The sequence below is a fragment of the Anguilla anguilla genome, chromosome 13 (genome assembly GCF_013347855.1).
Source record: "Anguilla anguilla isolate fAngAng1 chromosome 13, fAngAng1.pri, whole genome shotgun sequence".
Classification (NCBI taxonomy): domain Eukaryota; kingdom Metazoa; phylum Chordata; class Actinopteri; order Anguilliformes; family Anguillidae; genus Anguilla; species Anguilla anguilla.
In genome coordinates, this window is record NC_049213.1 from 29,173,104 (window position 1) to 29,189,925 (window position 16,822).

General features: G+C 40.9%; 2 protein-coding genes across 5 annotated transcripts in view; both read left to right on the plus strand.

Moving 5' to 3' along the window:
• The first annotated feature begins 2,859 nt into the window (after positions 1-2,859).
• On the plus strand, positions 2,860-8,279 carry cstf1 (cleavage stimulation factor, 3' pre-RNA, subunit 1). Of its 4 annotated transcripts, none has more exons than XM_035386700.1 (6): positions 2,860-2,989; positions 3,566-3,766; positions 4,332-4,609; positions 5,004-5,201; positions 6,441-6,831; positions 7,451-8,279. In XM_035386700.1, exons 2-6 carry the CDS (start codon positions 3,598-3,600, stop codon positions 7,708-7,710), a joined length of 1,296 nt encoding a protein of 431 aa, XP_035242591.1. In that variant the 5' UTR covers positions 2,860-2,989; positions 3,566-3,597; the 3' UTR covers positions 7,711-8,279. The 4 variants fall into 4 exon arrangements, with proteins under 4 accessions (XP_035242591.1, XP_035242593.1, XP_035242592.1 ...); XM_035386702.1 differs by having other exon boundaries at positions 2,911-2,989; positions 3,586-3,766; XM_035386701.1 differs by lacking the exon at positions 2,860-2,989 and adding an exon at positions 3,028-3,075.
• A 2,745-nt stretch (positions 8,280-11,024) lies between these two features.
• Positions 11,025-16,822, plus strand: part of cass4 (Cas scaffold protein family member 4) — a 17,073-nt gene continuing 11,275 nt past the window's right edge. Inside the window, exon 1 of the mRNA XM_035386738.1 lies at positions 11,025-11,196. Within this exon, the coding sequence (XP_035242629.1) occupies positions 11,191-11,196 (6 nt within the window). The 5' untranslated portion in view covers positions 11,025-11,190. The remainder of the gene's footprint in view (positions 11,197-16,822) is intronic.

The following is a 16,822-nucleotide window of genomic DNA, read 5'->3' on the forward strand; positions in this document are numbered from 1 at the left end:
TCATTTCCCTACAGGAAGCTGCAGTTAAATATATTATCACATGAAACGTACAAAATTGCACTATTTTTGGCACCACAATTTTACATTTGTAAAGTGGTATACATTTAGTCTAGTCTACTTAAAAGCAAATTATAGTCATTTTATACCGCATAAAGCAATATTCGGTATAAATATATATGGGTCAAAGGGGTAGTGAAATCAATTAATTTATTACAGGATGTTGAAGAGAACAATGTTCATGAGTGCCTCCAGGCTCATGCCAGAATTGAGCATGTGATGTTCAGTAACAGATATACATGTATGTTTTTACACTTGTGACAAATTGGTATCAATATGATTACACCTTGAGGCTGGAATAGCCGCTTCTAGCTTTATGCCCATAGCACACAGTAGTACTTGTTCAGCTCCTGGTGTATATGGCTTCACAATGCACTCTCTCCAGTGTGCCCTCCTTCAGTTCCAGCCACACCCACACACCACATTGTGCATTTAGCCTTCAGTAGCAGCTTGTATGAATCATCAAACCTAGTCAATCAAGCTGGCGTGAAAAGAACTTAAGGAAATTAACTGTATGGCTTACAGACATTTCACTGAAGAATGTGGCAGGGAGGGTTATCTGGGTTTTTGTCAAAGTGGAATTAGGTGTACCAAATTGTGTCCAGCTACTCTGCTATGAGTTAGATTCTCTTTCTGGTTTCTTCCACTGTCTTCAACTCCTTCCTTCAAGCTTCCTTGCATTCAGCCACAAATTCTGGGTATCACCATGCACATCATCTGTCTTTCTCTCCCATATTTGATACTGACTACACTACATGACCAAGCGTATCTGGGGCTGTTTCATGGTCTTGGCTAGGCCCCTTAGTTCCAGTGAAGGAAAATCTTAATGCTGCTGCCTGCAATCGCATTCTAGATAATTCTGTGCTGTGCAATTCCTGTTTCAGCATGGCAGTGCCCCCAGGCACACAGTGAGGTCCATATAGAAATTGTTTTGTCAAGAACTGTGTGGAAGAACTTGACTGGCCTGCACTGAGCCCTGACCTCATCCCCATCCAACATCTTTTGGATCAGTTGGAAATCCAACTGCGAGCCAGGCCCAATCAGCTCCTGTCCTCATTAATGCTCTTCTGGATGAATGTAAGCAAAACACTGCAGCAATGCGCCAACATCTAGTATAAAGCCTTCCCAGAAGAGTGGAGGTTGTCATAGCAGCAGCACAAATAACAACAATCGTTTTTATATCGCCATTGATAGTAGTGTCCTCATTTTACACCATGTCCCCTTCAAATGAACCCACATGCTTTCAATGTTTACATTTTAACAATGCACTAAAATTCAATGGGCTTACCCAGAAACACAACAGTGTCATATTATTCCTGCACTTATCAATCAAATTTATTTATTTATTTAGCACAACTCTATATCTAGAGGTTATTTAGCATTACAGCTTTAGGTTAAATTTATATTTAGCAGACACTAGTATCCAGAGCACCTAACATAGCTTGCATTGTTCTAAATATAGATATTTACTGAATAAATTCAGGTTAAGTACCTGGCTCAGAAGTACAATAACAGGTTTCCAACTGGTAGTTGAACCTCCAGCCTTGGAGTTGTAAGACCACATCCCTAACCAGTATGCTATGCTGTTGCCTTCTATAAGGCAGTAATAGTTAATGAGCTCCTTTAGATAAACTAGTTTTTCCCTCATTAACATCATTCAACTCCCTCTGTTTTGACAACCCAAATACTCTCAGGTGTACAGAAAAACAGTTCCTTTTTTAAGGCGAGAATTGTTGGCTATTTTTCTTTAAGGTAGGATAAATTTTTATTTTGTGTGACTTTTCAGAAAGCCCAAAAATTGTTCAACCAAGCTGCCTAGACTTACATTTCATTACATTATCCCCACTACCCCAGCAGAGATACACTGTGCATGCATTCAGCACGAGACAGCATTGCCAGCATTGTAGTCATCACATAACGTTATCATTCTTGAGATAGAAAGCTGAAAAATACAATTAAGATTGGAATCTAGGAAATGTGTTCCATTACCGTAGACTACTTGTTTACTCTGTGTGAGATATGGGTCTATAGCTCAAAATACTGGCACTAACTTGCCATCTCCTGTAAAGTATTGCTGCTTGCAACACCACACAGTGAATTTACAGATTTATAGATGTTATGTGCTATGAATATATGAGTCACTTAAACATTGAAAATGTTCCACTGAAATTTTATTGACTGCAGCAGCCCTTTTAAGGTTTGATCCTGCCTACAGAAGAATCCTGTCATATCCTGTAGCAACAGGAAGTTCACAAATAGTCATAGCCTACAGTTTGTTCGATCACTTAATGGACAATGAAACACAGTACACATTCTGGCTTTTCTCTCTATGAACAATGGCAATGCATATGGAATTTTTTTCTGTAAGAGAAGTATTGCCTTGCCAAGATGTGCATGGTTGCAAGGTAACGTAAGCAGCAACCATTGTTTATGAAATAAGTGTCTGTCTATTTAGTTTGTACAGATTTACTCACATTCATATTTTTCAACGCACAATCTGACCATCGACAAATAAGAATACTGAAGTGTGTACTATTGAAATGTGTACTATCTTGTCTTCGTCCTATCTTTTTTTTATTTTACTAATGTTATAATGACAGCCTGTCAGACCATCGATACTTTAGCTCCCTCTTGTGTATGCCCCCTTTTCTACAATTACAAAATCACCTGACTTCAAATGGCACAGAGAAGTGTTTACGGTTAAGGGAACGCTAATGTACAGAAATAAAACAGATGTTCATATGCAACATAAATTTTAGCGTAAAATATTTATGCAGACATAAAAATCTCTTGCATTTCTAGAAAGAAATCGTTTATCACAGACATGCGCAGTGACTTTACGCCTTGAACGTATGAGGTGTCTCTGACGTATAGACGCAAGTAAAGAATACGTCAGCGCGTGGAACCAGCGGTCTGCTTGGCTAGTAGTAAGGTGAGTTTGTGTGTTCAGTTTTCATATTGTAGTTAGCTTGCTAGTTTGCATACTAGGATTGTGCATGACCAAAATACATTTTAACGGTATATTGTACCCTGAACATTATTGTGCTTATATTATGTGGCAGATTATTAGCTATTGATCGCCAAAATAGGATAATTTACGTGAGGCGGGTATCGAGTTGGTTTACACTTAGCACGCCGTTTCTTCATAATTGCAGCTAATCTTAGCTTTCTAACGCTAAACTTGTAAGATTTGCTCACTTCAAGTTTCAGACAGACTTCGACTTGTTAGTTATTTGACTGCTATAACACTGCATAGCTAACGTTAGGTAAATACTGAAATGTAACGTTAGTTACGTGGACTATCAGCCCTCCTGATATTAAACACTGCCTTTGCATGTAGTCTGCTTGCTGGATGACTAGCTAGATTTGATGAGATCATTTAGGCTACTTGCTTGGTTAATTGTTCATTGCAAATTTAATGTTTTAATAGTTTACTATATCCTATAATAGTTTTGGCATTTAACGTTAGATCTATGTATGTAACCCGATTAGTATTTATATGTTCCAGTTTCGTTTTCTTTTTGGAAGTGAGAAGCAAAGATGTATCGTCCCAAGCCCACCCTAAGAGACCGACAGCACCTGTACAAGTTGATAATAAGTCAACTTTTGTATGATGGATACACCAACATCGCCAACTGTTTGATCAGCGAGGTGAAGCCGCAAAGCGTGGTGTCGCCCTCTGAGCAACTTATGCAGCTTGCCAAGATGGGTAAGGTTTGGGTAGGACAGTAGATACTGGATAGTTTATCTGATGTATGAAAAATATTAACTCAAAATGCTGATGCTTCCAAATGAAGAATATCTTCCCTGCCTGGTACTAGAGTGCTTACTTTACTTTTACATTTGCATTTGAAAAAGGCTGAGGCCTTGCACAGTGCACTGTACTGTGGAATTGTTGAATCCTTGGCTGAAAGTCTCCCTAAGAATCCTGGGTCTTTGTTGTACTCATTTGTGTTAATGTACAATATTCACAAACAAAAAAAGACTGCACACCCAGAAATCCAGTAATCCCACAGTGAACTTCTCCATTGTGTTTGTAAATAAAGGCCTTAAAAACTGAAGGGAAAATTAAAAAAATTGAAACCATTACAAAGTGAGAGATTCTTAATTTACTAGTTGAATCATTTTTACTTTTTTCAGTAGAATTCCCTTTAAAGTCTTTAAATGTAAACTGCTTTTAATCACCTGTAAAACATTTTTTTGTGCAAAAGCGAGTGTTTGTCTGGGGTGTTGCTACCTCAGTATGATGAAGGGCTTCCATGTTGGGTTCTCAGGGATGGAGAATGATGACAGCGCTGTGCAGTACGCCATTGGCCGCTCTGACACGGTGGCGCCTGGCACCGGGATCGACCTGGAGTTTGACGCGGACGTGCAGACCATGTCCCCCGAGGCGTCGGAGTACGAGACGTGCTACGTGACCTCGCACAAGGGCCCGTGCCGCGTGGCCACCTACAGCAGAGACGGGCAGCTCATCGCCACCGGCTCAGCGGACGCGTCCATTAAGATCCTGGACACGGAGCGCATGCTGGCTAAGAGCGCCATGCCCATCGAGGTGCGGCCCTGCCCTAAAGGATAAGAGAGAACATCGATTGAGCTGATTAAAATTTGTACACCTGAAAGATGAAAGTAGAGAATCTCTTCTGCTTTCGGTCCTTTTTTTGGTGTAAAAATGGCAGAGCAGCAGTGTTTCCCCTGCCATTAAACAATAGTGGAGCATTGTTGTTTCAGGAACTGGGAGTGCTGCTGGTCAGTACACACAAGGCCCACGCATTAACTCTAGTATGTCTGTTTTATGCCATGGCTTGCATTTCATACAGTTGCCACTTTGAGCTGCAAGAGCTTGCATTGTAAGCTGTACAGGTTTAGACTTTATTTTTTATAAATGGATTAGTCAGTGTTGCTCTGTAAAAATTAGCAGCGTCTTTGAGTCTGCATTTGTCTCTCAGGTGATGATGAACGAGACAGCCCAACAGAACATGGAGAACCACCCTGTGATCCGCACTCTGTATGATCACGTCGATGAGGTCACCTGTCTGGCCTTCCACCCCACAGAACAGATCTTGGCCTCTGGGTCACGTGACTACACCCTCAAACTGTTTGACTACTCCAAGCCCTCTGCAAAGAGAGCCTTTAAGCACATACAGGTTGGTTGCATGCCACATTTTTCTGTGGTATTACCTGTGAAATGCCAATAGATGCTTTTCTCATAATAGCCGCGTATCCACTGCAGGAACTGTACCCCGGAACTGGGAACCTTTTGAGGAACTCGGTGCGTTTCGACCGCAGGAACTAGGGTCTAAATTAAGTTCCGGGGACTTTATTTTACCCCCAAAAAAGTCCCTGCTCGGGGGGTAGTACTTTCCAAAAGTACCGGAACTTTTGGGGTGGGGCGCAAGCGCTGAAAATTTCTGATTGGTCGACGACTCGCAGTGTTTTATTTCAACCGCCATTTTAAAAAATCTGCAGCCGCAAACCGATTTATTTTCATAATAACTTGAAATCAAACTTGTATGTTATGCGGCGCAGTAGCCTACTTTTGGTTATAGCCTGCCAACATCTTGGAATTATAACGTGTGCTCTTCTGTTCTAGCAGTAACTTTGAAGGAAAGCAAACGGTGGCCGTACCACTGTTAATTTAAATTTTCACGCAAGTCCAAGTTTTCGTTCTATTCTTGTCATTTTGCGATTAGCCTATATGGAATTGACGATGAGAAAGTAATCAATTCAACAGCAAATTGTTTACGACGTGTGCATGTTTTCTGCTGTTGTTGCCAGTTATTTGTGGAATGTGAATGCATTCTGTCGCCTCGGATGTCAAGACATGAAAGTGAATGTTTGCATAAAAACATAATGAATCTGACTATTGGCCTGTTATATCCTGTTTGTTGCATAACAACGGTCCAAGTCAAACTACCAACGAGAGTTTTGCTTGACAACGGTGAAATAATATGCCCAAACGGCCGTGGAAGAATATTTCAATTTCAGGTGATTAAGTCAATAAAAGTCAATAAATACTAAAGTAACCATATATAGTCATTGTCGGTAACCCGTTGTACAAGTGGAATAAACCCCTCTGGGCTGTCCCGTTATTGGAAAATAACGTACTTTGGTGGCAGTATGGAGTTACAGAAGAAATCAGAAATCGACAGATGGACCGACGGCGACGTCGCTTTTTCATACGTCAGTGGACTAATTTGCCTTATCGTAGCGGGACCTTAGACCGCGGTGGAAACGCAGACAACAGTGGGCTGAAGGAACATTTTAGTTCCTTGAAAAGTAGTTCCTGGGACTAAAAGTTCCGGGTACTTTTGGTGGAAACGCGGCTTATGTCAAAACTACTTTTCCCAGCTCTTCATTCAATTTTTTTTCTTGTCCTCCACAAGGAAGCAGAAATGCTGCGGTCCATCTCTTTCCACCCATCAGGCGACTTCCTGTTGGTGGGAACGCAGCATCCAACCCTGCGTCTGTATGACGTGAACACCTTCCAGTGCTACGTGTCCTCCAACCCCCGGGACCAGCACACGGACACCATCTCCGGCGTCTGCTACAACCCCAGCGCCAACAGCTACGTCACCTGCAGCAAGGACGGCAGCATCAAGCTGTGGGACGGCGTGTCCAACCGGTGCGTGGCAACCTTCGACAAGGCGCACGACGGGGCTGAGGTCTGCTCGGCCGTCTTCTCCAAGAACTCCAAATACATCCTGTCAAGTGGCAAGGACTCGGTGGCTAAGCTGTGGGAAATCTCCACGGGCAGGACACTGGTTAAGTACACAGGTGAGCTTCTCCCTTCACGCCAGGAGTGTAGTGATATACATTTCAGCTCATGTGGTATTTTAACTGTGCTTTACACCTACCAGCTGGTTTTTTTTTTAAGCATACAGCAAATTGTTTTAGGTTTACCAGTAGATATACTCTCAAAATTGAATTTGCTGTTTCAGTTTTACACTGAATTTGTAGTACTGTGCATGCTAGTAATGTTAAAATGCACAACTTAGTGTTTTGCAACCATACAAAACCCAGGGAACCCTGAAATAGAATGTTGTTTGCAGCAGAGCATTGCAGCCTTGCTTGCATGGTGTTCTTGAAATGTAATTGTGCCTTTTACCAAGGGGCATCTCCTGGCACAGTTTGGTACTGTTGGATCTGTGCTGGCGCTGTTTGGTCCTGTTGGGTCTGTGCTGGCGCAGTTTGGTACTGTTGGGTTTGTGCTGGCACAGTTTGGTCCTTTTGGGGCTGTACTGGCACAATTTGGACCTCTTGTGTCTGTGCTGGCACAGTTTGGACCTGTTGGGTCTGTGCTGGCATAGTTTGGTCCTGTTGGGTCTGTGCCTGTGCAGTTTTGACCTGTTGTGTCTGTGCTAGCACAGTAAGCAGATATCTCTTTTCTTGGCAGGTGCCGGGCTGAGTGGGCGTCAGATGCACCGCACCCAGGCTGTGTTTAACCACACTGAGGACTACGTGCTGCTGCCCGACGAGCGGACCATCAGCCTCTGCTGCTGGGACTCGCGCTCGGCCGAGAGGAAGAACCTCCTCTCCCTTGGTCACAACAACATTGTGCGCTGCATTGTGCACTCCCCCACCAACCCCGGCTTCATGACCTGCAGTGACGACTTCAGGGCGCGGTTCTGGTACCGCCGTACAACGACAGACTGAGATGCCCCCTCCTCAGACCGAAATATGGCCTCAGTGGTTTTGTTGTAGTCATGGTTACTCACATATCCCTCTGTGTGCTGCACATAGTTCTGAAAGGGCAAGGTTGATGCTGACTAGTTAAGTGTCACTTAAAGCTCTTCATTGCAAGAGGCTTTACTTCAGGTGTTTAGTTGGGTACACAGCTGTCCTTTCACTGTCAAATGACACTTGGCAGAATCACTGCTAGGGGGTGCTGTTTTACAACTGAATGCTATGATTCATTCTGTCATGGCTTTGTCATTTCTGTCAAGGTAGTGTGTTAGGCAGTTGATCTTGAAGTGGCAACAGAACTGTAGATCAGTAGATTGGAATGCTGAATTTAATGATAAGACTTTTTTTAAATGTCACCTGAGTGGAACTGATCTCGAGAACATAAATTGCCTTTTGTATTTTTTATTTTTTGTCTATTCAAGAAAATTATTTCTGGTAGTCAGTTTTTAAGAATTGGTGTGGCACAACTTTTAAACTACATATTTGTCCATCTGTAATCCGTGATATAAAATGGTTTTATTAAAAAAAAATTCTGCTAACGGTGGTTTTTGTCTTTTTGTTACCTCTAGAATACACTAATTTTGCTGATTATCTGGGTGAGTTACCTTTTGAATATTGAGCTCCACTGACAGAAAAAGAATGTGCTAATGGCAGAATATATTTAACTAGTGAGCTCCAAAACATTTGAGAGATATTTTTATTGGTTTGGTTCTGTACTTCACAATTTTAGATTTATAATAATACAATTCACAAGTAGTACATATTCTCTTATTTAAGGGCATTTTTATACAGTTTGGTTTCATGTATAAATTACAGCACTTTCTATACATATTCCCCCACTTCAGGGCACCGTAATGTTTAGGACATATTAATGTTATGTAGTCATGTTTTGTACTTTGTTGCATATCCTTTGCATGCAATGACTGCTTGAAGTCTGTGACTCATGGACATCACCAGGTGCTGAGTACCTTCATTGGTGATGCTCTGCCAGGTCCGTACTGCTGCCATTTTCAGCTCCTGCTTGCTTTGGAGGCTTGTTGCCTTAAGTTTTTTTGTTCAGTAAATGAAACCCTTGTTCAATTGGATTCAGATCAGTTGAATTACTTGGTCAGTCAATAATCTTTCAGTTTTTGGCTTTGAGAAACTCCTTTGTTGCTTTGGCAGTATGTTTGGGGTCATTTCTGTAGGATGAAGCCCCACCAATGTGTTTGGAGGCGTTAAGGTTGAACTTGGAAATAAGATGCTTCTGTACACTTCAGAATTCATTCTGGTGCTGCTATCCGCAGTTATATTATTAATGACGACAGGTGATCCAGTACCTGTAGCAGTCATACATGGCCAAACCATAACATCCTCACAACCATGTTTCTTTGTGGCCCTCCACCCTTTGCTCTTGCCATCACTTTGATACAAGTGAATCATGGTCTTGTCTGTCCACAAGACCTTTTTACAGAACTCTGCAGGCTCCTGGTTTGTGACCAACTACTGGTTTCCATCTTGCAGCGTAGCCTTAGTGGTTCTGTTTGTAAAGTCTTCTGTGGACAGTCACTGACACATCCACGCCTCCCTCCTAAAGAGTGTTTCTGACCTGTCTGGCAGCTGTTTGGGTGGTTTTCTTCATTGTGGTGAGAATTATTCAGTAATTAACTGTATAATATTTTTTCATTTATTTATTTTGTAATCTTGTGTTGGTATATAAACCTGATGAAACATATAATGATAATTTGTTCACCTTCAGTCAGGCATAAGGTAAGCGAACCTCCCCTGCTGAGGTTAGACTGTTTTGGCAGTTTAGTGACTGCTTAAAGAAAACTTCTGGATACTTACAGAATTCCTGCCATATCTCCCAGTGAACCCTTCCTGCTGGCTTGTCATAGGCACACCATCTCTTCATGACATTGCTAGTCTTATATGGCCAATTTCCTGGCTGATTTGTTGAACAGAACAGCCTGCTTAATGGTATGACGTGCTGGAGTGAACCACGCTACAGTTTCTAAAGTATTTTAAAGGAACGGAAGGGTTTTGTTAGTGTGAATAGGGAAAATTTTTCAGATGTTACTGCGATCTCCATTTGTTGAAACAAGAAAGTCCCTTCATATGTGGTCATGTATGGGGGATTTCCTTGTTGGACTTTGCATGCTAATATGTGATTTTTTTATTTTTTGGCTTAGCTTTTACATATGTCCATTATTTTTAAATGGACTCTGGTTTTTTTTTTCTCACTGTTCCATGTGGAAATTTGTAATGGAGACCAGCACAAGTCTCTGGAGCTCTAGTTTTTTCAGTCCCTGAATGAATGAACACCCAGACGTTTTTTACACTCAAAGGAGGAACAGAGATTATTTCATTATTTGGTAATATTCGTTGTGTGATTTGAAAGTTTTTTGTTTTGAATCAAAGAATGTTGGCCAGTGTGACCGTGACCAACTGAATCATCAGAGTAAAAACATTTCACATAATGTGGTGGGTTATGAACTGAAGCTCAGAAATGAAATATCGATTTGTTTCTCACGCCACTGTTTCTAAAATTATAATGCTTAGCTTTCGAGAACCAGGTGTCTTTAATCAAAGGAAGTATGCTTAATAGGTACCAAGCACACCATTAACGTCTGAGTGAGAGAGTTTAGGCTGACCTCAAACTGGGTTAGTTTTGAAGGTATTAATTAGCCTTCTGTATTCATTAATCCGTTCACCTTTTTTTTCTTTTTTCTTTTTCTAGAAGGACAAAAATGTTCAGCTTCATCTCTTGGGAACACTAATATAGTTGTATCATAAAAGAGATTTACATCACTGTTACATAGTTCAGGCTCCTGTCACCTCAAAGACTTCATTCTACCCCCTCACTAGCTGTGAGTTCAGTGCCTCTTTGTGTTGTCTTGACAACAAACACCAGGGGCTAGAGAATTCATGCTTTTTAAATAAGTGACCAAAATAAATCTGTTAGACCTGTCACATACTTGAGGGGGAATAGAAGCTCACTGGTGACTCAAAAGGAGTCAAATAAATTAAAGTGCTACAGGATTTGCTGGGAGTATCAATCAGAATGGAAAAAAATTTAAGTACAATCATATTACTTAGTTCTGCTTAATGTGTGAACATACGTGCATGTTTGTGAAAAGAGGTTTGTGAATTGCTACAGAGAACAGGAGAGAAGGACAGAGAAAGTAAGGGAGGAGTGAGTGGGGGTTGCATCCAGCCAACAGGGACGCAGGGAAACAAATCTGTCATGAATGCATGCGTGTTAGCCCCGCCCACAGTTGTAAAGTGTCTGAGTCTCAGTGACAAGTTAGACAATGTGTTTGAGAGAGAGGGGGAGACGGCAAGCCTTGAGTTCACACTGCAGTTCTTCAGTCCCTGTCATGGTAGAGACCTCCTGGAAACTGTGAACCAGACTTTTGAAGAGCCTCTGTTCCTGTTTTTGAGGATATTGTGGGTTCTTGCTTCTCAAAAATGGAGGTGGGTGAAACTCTGGCTTTGATGTTAAGATTCATTGAAATTCCTTGCTTGTGGATGTTCGCTGAAATTGTGTTTCATTCTCCATTTGTTCTGATGTTTCATACATTATGCTGTTTGACCCAGAGTACTTCCCAAAACTTCCCTGAATGGTTGTAAGCTGTGATATTTTTATTGTATTTTCTTTTAAATCATGCCTGTTCAGAGCATTATTTTAAATTTTACTTTAAAATTGTATTTTTGATTGTAAACGAACAATTGCTTAAGTTTAAAATTAAGCTGTCAGCTACATTGCCCATTTCACACAGACTCCTTACCTTTCTCTCTGTCTCTCTCTCTCTCTCTCTCTATCACACACACACACGCACACACAGTTCTGTGTAACCCGATAGTGTTTCTCCTGAAGGAGAGAGCTGAGAATGGGGCTTTCAGGAGCTCATTAACCTGTACTTCTGGGAAGCTGTGAAATCAGACTGTCGAAGAGTGAGACGGGGAAATAGATAATGGTGTTGCTTGGGAGATGCGTCCAGGGAGTTTTTCCCAGTCTTTTATTCAATGGGCTTTGCCTGAAAGCACTATTGTTCAAACTAGGCATCTGACATTCATTTGTCAAGGAAGTGTGCATCTGTAAAAAAAGGAAGTTACAAAGAAGTGTGTATTTCAATTTTTAATGGCGCTCATCAGTCACCACTGAACTACATTTATTATGTGTCTGTCACATTTGCTCTCAAAGTTCTCTCATTAAGGACCAGTGCAATGTCATAGATTCATCCGGATTTTACGGATTTCATGGCAATTCAGTATCATAGCCTGTTTCACATTAAACGCGTGCACTTGCTCTAAACCATAGTTGTGGGCAGCCTGACACCCAGATGTTCGGTGCGAAAGATTCTCTTCTGCGATGATTGTGGAGCACTTCTAGGCTGGCCTGGTGTCGGGAACAAGTTCCCGTTCTGTCTGTCAGCCTCCAGATGTCTGTCTCCAGGTGCCTGTCCAGCATGTTGGCTCGCTAGCCCCAGCTGGGCTCGGCCTGTCACAGGCTGGAGTGGATACGGCAAGAATTTCAATGGAATTCAGGAGAAAGTTTCATGGCTTACAGCTGGTACTTGTGGAGAAAATGACCTCCGTGAACATTTATAATCTCTCTGAGGTCATAAGTCATTGTTTACTGGTGAAACGGAAGCCTTGCATTGCTAATTATTGGATAAGTATTTATCTGTGACTTAAAAAAAAAAAAAGCATTGCTCTTTGATTTGCACATTGAGACGTATCGGCTACGGTACTGGATAATCCTACTTTTGCAGACAATTTCTCTTCTACAGTAAAGTGTTTCTCAATGGTTGTCTGGTAAATTTTCAGATGGAAAATACCACACTGGGGAAAGAATATGGAACAAAGATGAGTTCACTTTTGCACTGCAGTGAAAATTGATTGCCATGCTTCCTGAGTCCTTAACTCTAACATCTGCCTGGTTACATTTGAGTTGAGAATCGGAAAAATACACAAATGCATGATTGCATCTTTACCATATTCTGAGAACATGGTTTCAAATTTACATCCAGCATCCCCATTGAAGATATCCTAAGGAAAAAGCATCAAATGCTTTACTTTTGAAGCCTTACTTTTCTTTCCATTGTTAATACCATTAACATTGAGAGAAGAGGGGCTACTGTAGAATACTGGGCAAGCCCAGAGACTCTGTTCAAGTGCATTTTCAAAATGCAGATGTCTTTACATATTAACTTACTATGGATGAGCAAGTATATTTCTGTGAGAAAAATTGTCCCATCCCCAGGAACCGTGTGTCAGTCAGGCCTCGGAAGCATCAGAGATAGCAATGTGTCTATTTTTGACACCAGGAAGCAAAAGTTGATGGAAAGTCATGAGCAGCAATGGAACTAGAAGCTGCTGATGCTGTGTCTGCATGAAAGCGTGCTATGACCTAAGTCCCACTCAAGAAAGTCCACCCTTACCTACAAACTAATTCTCATATTTCACTGTGCCCCTTCTCAGAAATCAGTCTTTCACAGTGGAAATAAAAAATAGCAATGGTGTTCTCAGTGGCATTTCTATGCATCAAAATATAAATACTGTCCGCATCTGTCCCTCTAGAAGTGGCTAAATAAATAGAGATGGATATCTGACTGATGTTCTCTGCTTCTCTGATCTGGACTGAAACATTTTCTTTGGCGTCCCACCTGCCCTTCATGGTGACATGCAAAAGCAGGAAACAGCATTTTCTTTTCCCGAAGATGATATATAAGAATAAAAAGTTATTTTAGTAAATTTGCTAATTATTATTTGTACTTGCATTGTACATTTGCTCATTACAATTTAAAAAATAAATATTTTCCATTACATCAATGACAGATTTTTTTTCTTTATGGCAAAGGTATCATTAAAAAGCTGTAAAATTCTGTGGTAGCTAGTGTGGTCAGTGGCAGTGGCCAAGTTGAGAAATGACGCATCGCAGCAACACAGCTCACGAACTGACGCAGCTCTTCCTGGAGCAGAGGAGAAGAGCTGAGCAGGAAGGGGTTTGTTTGGTGTGCGGTGAGCAGTTGACCACAGAAAAAAGCAGAAGACAAGGGAGGGCAGGAAGTCTGCTGTTAAATAAAACCAGAGGGTGAGCTGGAGATAAGCAACGCTTCACCAGGAGGCCATCGCAGCCAGGCAGTGCACTGTTGTGCTCATAGAGCCACCCCTGCAGATAAGGGCATCAGTATGCACAGCATTTATTCACCAGAAATATTTAATTTGCTTTTGTTATTACTTTGTTGGTGTTTGTGAAACAGCACATTCTCAACCCAAAAGTGTACTTGTAAATGTGTTTGGGTGATCTTGATGGTAACTCCACAGCATTTTCAGCTTTGAATTTTTCATGCTATGTGCTATTAGCGTTTTCTTAGTAGTGATTTGATAACTCCCCCAGGTTTTTAAAAAAATTTTTTTAAAGCAGCTCATGAAGAAAGGGAAATGGATAGGCTATTTTTTATTGTCAGCCTCCTACATAAAGTAAAATGCCAGTAAGAGAAAAGAAAATAAAGTTCATAAAAGCATATTGCATAATTTTGTCTGTCATGTCTTTTATACCAACACTTATGCTACCACACATCCCTCACTCAAATTCCCAAGCAAACCTTTGAAATTCCCCTAAAATGTTAGTCATAACGGAGGAAATTCCCTTCAAACCAAAAATTAATATTAACCCCTGGCCATAAGGCACTCGGGTCTAACAAACACATCCAATAAACAAAAATCATGGGTTCTTCTCTGAAAAAAATCACAATCATTTTTAACAGACACACATACACACACACCACATGCACCACACGAACTGATAATAAATGAATCTACTTTCTAATACACATACAGGTTACGAGTGAAAACATTTGGTTTTTAAAAAAGAAAAAAAAAAACATAAACTCAAATATGGAGCAGTTTCACCTTGAATGGTCAATTGAACAAGTAACGTTAAAAATAGATTTTATGGGTTAGTGCTATTGGCTTTTGATACATGATACGATCTCATAGAACTGCGATCAAAGGCTAACAGCACACTAGCACTTGCTTTGTGTACGTTTGATAACCACTGCAGTGAAGTAAACAAAGTCGACAAACCGCGATTTCTTTGAGAAATGTATTGTCACTCACATTCACAATCTGCCATCAACGTTCTATAGCTCAATTTTGCCCTCCCTAATTGAGGTATGTAGCCTATGGTCGCCGGTGGGTGCCTGGCTTCAGTGTTTGTTTAAATAATGTAACTTACAGACAAACTCATTTACTTGAAAATGGCCTTTGCAGCTTAAAGAACAGCGTTCCCAATTATATTTTCAATTGTACGATTAGGCTATTAATGAAAAATTTTCATCCTAAATGTATCAGTGGGATTTTCCCGCTTTATTGCAGAGATATGCTATGCTGGCTTGGGTCAGTAAGTGAAGGTGGTATGGTCGACCCTTTTTGATATGTATTTTGGGGTTATGTGGGACATCTCCTGTGCAGTTTCAGTCAGGAAATAGCATGGCAGCTGCTATGAGACTATGTCATCGACACTGCGAGGCCACAGTTCTTCTCAGTAGCGTTCTTTTTTTGTTTCGTTTTGTTTCGTTTTTGTACTGTGTTGATTCTTGTTACAGCTCAAAAACACACTTTTGCATGAGAAGCATTTCAACTTCCTGCTTTCATGTTAGGGTCAAGAAGTTGAATTTGGTCATTTTTTATATTTTAGGGATCGGATCAGATGAGACTATTGGGGAAGATGATCTATCTTCTCTGTACCTAGGCCCAGCCTTTGAATCTGCAACTGTGTCTGTGGTTTTCTTGCTAACCCCAGAAGCTATTTTTGTAGAATTTGATTCAGGCTAACTTTACCTGATGCACTTTGTAAACTTGTCATGTTCCCTAGAGAAACTTTTTGTATATTCAAGATCTTATAATAATGAAAAGAATTAATGCGATCAAAGGCCATAAATGATAGGAACAAAGTATACACCTCTCTCTCATTCACACACACACATGCACACACATGGACACATATACATATATACACATGCAAACACACACACACATGTGCAGACACACATACAGTCCCCTCCAAAAGTATTGGAACAGCAAGGCCAATTCCTTTGTTTTTGCAATACACTGAATACATTTGGGGTTGAGATAAAAAGATGAACATGAGACAAGAGTTCAGAATTTTAGCTTTTATTTGCTGGTATTTACACCTAGATGTGTTAAACTACTTAAAACATAGCACCTTTGGTATCAGACCACCCAATTTTTAGGTGAGCAAAAGTATCGGAACAGAGAGTATTTAAGTAAATGAAAGCAAATAACACTTAATATTTGGTAGCGTATCTCTTGCTTGCAATAACTGCATCAAGCCTGCGACCCATTGACATCACCAAACTGTTGCATTCTTCTTTTGTGATGCTTTTCCAGGCTTTTACTGCAGCCTCTTTCAGTTGTTGTTTGTTTCGGGGGGTTTTTCCCTTCAATCTCCTCTTCAGGAGGTGAAATGCATGCTCAATTGGGTTAAGGTCTGGTGATTGACTTGGCCAGTCTAAAACCTTCCACTTTTTCTCACTAATGAAATCCTTTGTTGTGTTGGCAGTGTGTTTTGGGTCATTGTCTTGCTGCATGATGAAGTTCCTCCCAATTAGTTTGGACGCATTTCTCCGTAAGTTGGCAGACAGAATGTTTTTGTAGACTTCTGAATTCATCCTGCTGCTACCATCATGAGATACATCATCAATAAAGATTAGTGAGCCTACTCCAGAAGCAGCCATGCAAGCCATGACACTTCCTCCACCGTACTTCACAGATGAGCTTATATGTTTTGGGTCATGAGCAGATCCCTTCTTTCTCCACACTTTGGCCTTTCCATCACTTTGGTAGAGGTTAATCTTGGTCTCATCAGTCCATAAAACTTTGTTCCAGAACTTTTGTGGCTCATCTCTGTACTTCTTTGCAAATTGTAATCTCGTCTTCTGATTCTTACTACTGATGAGTGGTTTGCATCTTGTGGTATAGCCTCTATATTGCTGCTCTCTAAGTCTTCTTCGAACAGTTGATTGAGATACCTTCACCCCTGTCCTGTGGAGATTGTTTGTGATGTCACTGA

What these genes read in the sequence shown, in the direction of transcription:
- cstf1 (XM_035386700.1), top strand. Translation starts at nt 3,598, where the DNA reads ATGTATCGTCCCAAGCCCACCCTAAGAGACCGACAGCACCTGTACAAG. An exon ending in TATGCAGCTTGCCAAGATGG is followed by an intron (nt 3,767 to 4,331) that starts GTAAGGTTTGGG and finishes TTGGGTTCTCAG; the next exon opens with GGATGGAGAATGATGACAGC. An exon ending in GAGCCTTTAAGCACATACAG is followed by an intron (nt 5,202 to 6,440) that starts GTTGGTTGCATG and finishes GTCCTCCACAAG; the next exon opens with GAAGCAGAAATGCTGCGGTC.